This window comes from Hibiscus syriacus, unplaced genomic scaffold (assembly GCF_006381635.1).
Source record: "Hibiscus syriacus cultivar Baekdansim isolate YM2019G1 unplaced genomic scaffold, ASM638163v2 tig00111723_pilon, whole genome shotgun sequence".
Classification (NCBI taxonomy): Eukaryota; Viridiplantae; Streptophyta; class Magnoliopsida; order Malvales; family Malvaceae; genus Hibiscus; species Hibiscus syriacus.
The window spans coordinates 937,850-943,084 of NW_024063165.1; the positions used below are offsets into that span (position 1 = coordinate 937,850).

General features: G+C 37.2%; 1 protein-coding gene across 1 annotated transcript; it reads right to left on the reverse strand.

Moving 5' to 3' along the window:
* Window positions 1-1,923: 1,923 nt before the first annotated feature.
* Window positions 1,924-4,854, reverse strand: LOC120168870 (HIPL1 protein-like). Its single transcript, XM_039177149.1, has 7 exons — window positions 4,732-4,854; window positions 4,477-4,634; window positions 3,384-4,175; window positions 3,085-3,301; window positions 2,814-2,992; window positions 2,455-2,696; window positions 1,924-2,364 (listed from the first exon to the last, which is right to left on the reverse strand). Exons 1-7 carry the CDS (start codon window positions 4,820-4,822, stop codon window positions 1,977-1,979), a joined length of 2,067 nt encoding a protein of 688 aa, XP_039033080.1. The 5' UTR covers window positions 4,823-4,854; the 3' UTR covers window positions 1,924-1,976.
* Between the last annotated feature and the right edge of the window lie 381 nt (window positions 4,855-5,235).

Here is a 5,235-nt window from a genome sequence, read left to right on the forward strand (position 1 = left end):
TTGAACTTTCACACGGTGCTCATGAGGAAGTTGACATAATTCCTTCAACGTTGTACGTCCTCTAGTATTGCGTGTTTGACTATTTTCAACTATATAAGAAATAATTAAATGTAAGTTTTCAAAATGAAACCATCAATTAAAGAAAGTATTGAACATTACCTTCAATTTCTACAGCTTCTTCAACAGTAATCGAAACTTCCGAAGAGTCAACAGCAGTCGATTCCTCATTATTTGTTTCTTCCTCCTCTTGAGAAGCTCAAACAATCCGCGAATCACTTAATTTTCTCCTGTGCATGATATCTGTAATAAACAAACAACAATTTTTGTAAAAATATTACTATTAATGAATATAATGAAGGACAACATGTAATGAGTTATAATATTATAAATTAATAAATTAAGATATAAAATCTTACTACACTCTTATGTTATCAATTCTCATAAATATCTTCATCCACGTCCTCCCGAACCCATTGAAATTGTGTAATATTAGTGATAGTTTCATCTAAGTTTTGTGCTACAAAAGGTAACGATTCTGATCTTGTTTCAATGAATCTCTACTTCCATCCCCGATGTCTACTAAAAACCTTAGACACATACTTTGAGTAAAAAAAATTTAGACACTTAAAATTAATTTAGAGTATAATTTGGCCACCTATTTTTACATTAAACTATTTTTAAAATGATAAAAGTTACTTGGTTGGTGTCGTATAGTATAACCTTATCTTGAAAGATAATTATTAATTAAAACAAGTAGGTTGTGTCGATCACTTACATTTTTTGTTTAGGTTAAAAATTATTTAGGGTAAACTACATCACATACCACCAAATTTTAGGCATTGTATCGTTTAGTACTAAATTTTAATTTGTCAACTATAGCACTTAACTTTGATTTTCGTTTAATTTATACCACTGGTCCATTAAATCGTTAACAACCGGATCAAGTCGACATCATTTTGGTGAGGTATCTATGTCGGTAGCCGTCAGCCACTTCATCGTTCCGTTAACAAATTAATGGTTCTGTGGTATAACTAAAATAAAAATCAATGTTCAGTGCTATTATTGGCAAAACTGAAAATTCAGTGTATAAACAATGTAACGCCTAAAGTTCGATGGTATATAATGTAGTTTATCCAATTATTTATAGCACGAATGTATGTGGCTCCTTAGAGGAGCAATTGAACACCCATTAGTTTGAAAAAAATTTAAATTTAGTTTAATTTATTAACGAGAATGAAAAATTAAAGAAATTTGCTTACCCAAAAAGATCCTATTCTTTAGTTTTTTAGATCCGCTATTGATTTACAGTAAATTAATAGTGATGTCACGTATAGAGTAATTATTAGTTAACGAGTTAAATTGATTTTATTATCATATCTTAGATTTGATTTTTCTCTAATAGGTTATGTCAAAACTTTTATCATTATATTATAACTGACTCGAAGATATAATACTCCTTATTTCAGAAGATATGAATCTTTTGAAAATTTCGATAGATGTAAGAATCTATCTGGAGATCTTAAGTCTTAACTAATGAAGATTTGACTATTTTTGAAAGTGATCTCCAACGGTATAACAATAATGTAAACCAAACTTGCTGAGATTTGACCATTTATGCACACCACTTTTGCCATATTAACATTAAACTAAACTTCCTGAGATTTCTAAGCAGGGATTTAAATAGCAGTCGCAGTTGTAGTCGTGATTTCAGTTGTGTTATGTTTATCGAGATTACGGATATAACATATATTATTGCGGTGATTGTAGATATCACGATCATACAATAGTGATATAGGACGGCACACTACTGCTATATCACCGGCGTTATTTAAATCCATGATTCTATGTTAACAGTTGCTGCAGATGTTTAAATCCATATTTCGAATCTAGTCGAAACTGATTAAAGTTGAAAAATATGGTTATTGCGAAAACTATTTGTCTCTACATGGCACAAGCGCACATAACCGTCAGAAATCTTAGGCAAGACCAGCCATAAGCAGCAGCGAGGCAGATAATAGGATTACCGGACTCAACTGGTTTGCATGAGATGGCGGCGAAGTAGTAGGACTCGGACTCGCAACTGCAGTAACCTTTTCCGTCGAGCAACTGTAATTGCATCGACTCGGAGCCGCAACTCTATAAACCCCACTGCTGGTTAGCAAGTGGACATCTTTGCTATTGTCCTGACCGAACGAGTAAATGTAACCCAATGCTGCAACAGCGCTATTTGGCACGCTGCTGCATTGTAGAGGCGAGTCTCTTGCACAACCGAAAGGAACACTACTAGTTGAGAAATCGCCGCTGTTATCTGGGTCTTCGGTTGCTGCCCATATTTTACTTGCATACAAATCTGCATACAAGTACCTGAAAAACACAGCACTAGGCAGTGAAAATGAAGAGTTGGTCCGGCTCAGCTGCCTTAGAAAGCAAGCAAATAGAATGAAGGTTACTTACCTTCCGTACATACACGGATCGGTATCGGACCGGTAAAAATGGCCACCTATGATCGAGGCTGACCCTAATTTCTTGCTTACTTCAGAGTGATTGTATCCCATAACAGGGAGAATGGGGCTTAGGGAATTTAAAGTTGTACTCCCTCCAGGTGATGATGTAGGTTCGAAGGGATACGGTCCCTCGTAAACACGCCAACCGTAATTTCCGCCCTTGCTGATCATGTCAACCTCTTCGTACAAGTTCTGTAGAATCATATTAACATCCAATAACACACTTATTAAGCCAAATGCACAATTCTGTTTCAGAGATGATAATATATAGTTGCCTGTCTATGGTTTTTAGAAGAGAAAAAGCCAAACCTCGCCGATATCCCCACACATGAAATAGGAAGGCCTCTCGGAATCGAAACTGCAGCGCCAAGGAGTTCTTAATCCGTAAGCCCATATTTCAGGCAGCAAATCTTCATCTTGGCTATATGGATTATCTGCAGGGATAGAATAGTTCCCCCATAGACCGAGTCTGTTAATCTCCGCCGCACCTGGAACCGTATTTCGAGAGTTGGTTGAAATGAATGACATTGAACATAGGTAAGTAGTTGTGGGGATAAACCCCTGAGAAGCAGGTACTCACTAGGTATATTATCTACATCAAGCCTCATGATTTTTCCGAGCACAGACTTTTTGTTTTGAGAAAAATTGTATGGATCACCGCCACCACCACCATCGCCCATCATAAAGTATAGATAACCATCTTTAGGTCCGAAAAGTATCTGTCCACCATGTTGAGAAGCAAAGGGAAGGCCCATAGTGAATATCCTTCTTACTTCAGATGGTTTTGCATCTTCTGCCTGTGTAATGGAACAATTTAATTAGCGTTTCGGATGCGAAAAAACTGAAGAAAAGAAGTTTTAAGTGTGTAAAAATATGTACCGAGGAAGGCTGCGATGCGGTACCGTTGGCAGTATATTCTGCAATAACACTTTGATATTGACACGGCTGAGCACCATTGTCTGTACCAAGTTTTGAGGGATCACAGTTCACATCCGAATTACATGAACATCTTCCTGTACATCCCGGTGATTTACGCTTGTCACAACTGAATGAAGCAAAGAATCGGCCGTTTCGTGCAAAGTTCGGGTGAAATGCAATCCCCATCAGCCCGAATGTAGTATCGAAATGAACTTGATCAGTAAGGTCTATGAAGGGACTGGATTCATCAAGCTGCAATGTTCCTCCCGGTTTGGGAATGGTTGCCAACCAAATCTTTCCTCGTTGATTGGCGAAAAATGCACGGCTCGATCCATCAGGGTGAGCAACCATATCCAAGTAATTTCCATCCCCAATTTTCTCGAGGCATAAGCCATGTGGAGCACTAGGATTTCTAGTCTTGTTTAGTGTAACAGGCTTACCGTCATAGCAAAGTGACCCAGAAGTAGATGCTCCACCGAAGGCATTGCAGAAATCGTTTTTCGACTGCCATAGTTCGGACAAGGTGGTGAACTTCGAATTCACTGGTGCTCCACCATGTCCCTGTAATGAAGGTGCAAAGGGTGAATTGAATATAGATACATTTAGACATGCATCCCATACTTCAGAGCAGAAATCATTTGTTGCTTGGTTAGACTGAGTTGAGCTCGTTGGAACAGTAGAGTTGCAGAGGAGAGGCACCGGTCGGGGAACCGAATCAATAGTGAATAACTTTTCAGAAAACGGATCACACACCTGAAAATCAAGTAAACATGTGTAAACTCAGTAAAATCATAACCAACTGGGGCAATTGAATCCCTCTATGAAGTTATGAACACCTATGACCTATGAGTTGTGGATACATGCAGTCGATCAACAACTCGAAAAGCAAACATCAACACGAGACATTTCATTTCAGTTGAGCATGAAGGATCAAAAACATCATTGGAAATGAGATTTCCCACAAGAATAATTGCTTTATATTAGATGAGTACAACAAAAATCTAACTAATGAAGCCTTAAACCAGTGATCAATGGAAGAAAAATGAAGTCTTACTGCACAGAGAACTGATTGCACAAGTGAAGCACAGCTTGTGCCAGAGATATTCATAGCTTGAAATTGCTTCTGCAATTTGGAATCTTCAGTGGAGTTGCAGCAGCTACTTCTGTTGTAGGAGCAAAATTTCAATGCAGTCTTCAAGGTAAGAGGTGCCCCTATACCACAAAAAATAAAAAGGGATTTTGTTTTTTCAGGCAGATATTTGGAAACAATGAACATAAATCAAAATGGTTAATGAACTGCACAACTTACTGGAATCTGTGCATAAAGGAAGAGAAGAGGAGGGATAAGGAAGAAAAAGCAAGTTGCAGAACATAAAGATTATTGCAAAAACACCTCCCATTACAGTAAATGGTTTCAATTTCAAAGGTTTTGAACTCAGTTTTGAGAAAGAAATCTTGTTTCAAATACCCTTTTAACCATTGATTCTGCATCAATTGTAAAACCCCATTTGTTTTCTTTTACTTTTTAACTACCCTACCAGAAGGAAAGCATGATTTTCAACATTCTCTCCTTCCTTACTTTTTTGACAAATACAGGCTTTTGAGTACAGTTTCTCTTTCAAACTCCATTAGTTGAGTATCATTTATTCATAATCAGTAACTTTCAATCAGAGATTGAGACATCAATGTGCAATGTTGACTTTGAACTTTTGAGCTACTTTTTTGAATGAAGTTCAAATTGAGTGGGTAAGGTGAGACCCCATATATGAGAAAGAGGAAAAAAATAAAGTTGGGATAGATTTTGGTTGGTTCA

What these genes read in the sequence shown, in the direction of transcription:
- LOC120168870 (XM_039177149.1), bottom strand. Translation starts at nt 4,822, where the DNA reads ATGGGAGGTGTTTTTGCAATAATCTTTATGTTCTGCAACTTGCTTTTT. An exon ending in TGCAATCAGTTCTCTGTGCA is followed by an intron (nt 4,176 to 4,476) that starts GTAAGACTTCAT and finishes CTTGATTTTCAG; the next exon opens with GTGTGTGATCCGTTTTCTGA. An exon ending in TGATGTAGATAATATACCTA is followed by an intron (nt 2,993 to 3,084) that starts GTGAGTACCTGC and finishes ATACGGTTCCAG; the next exon opens with GTGCGGCGGAGATTAACAGA.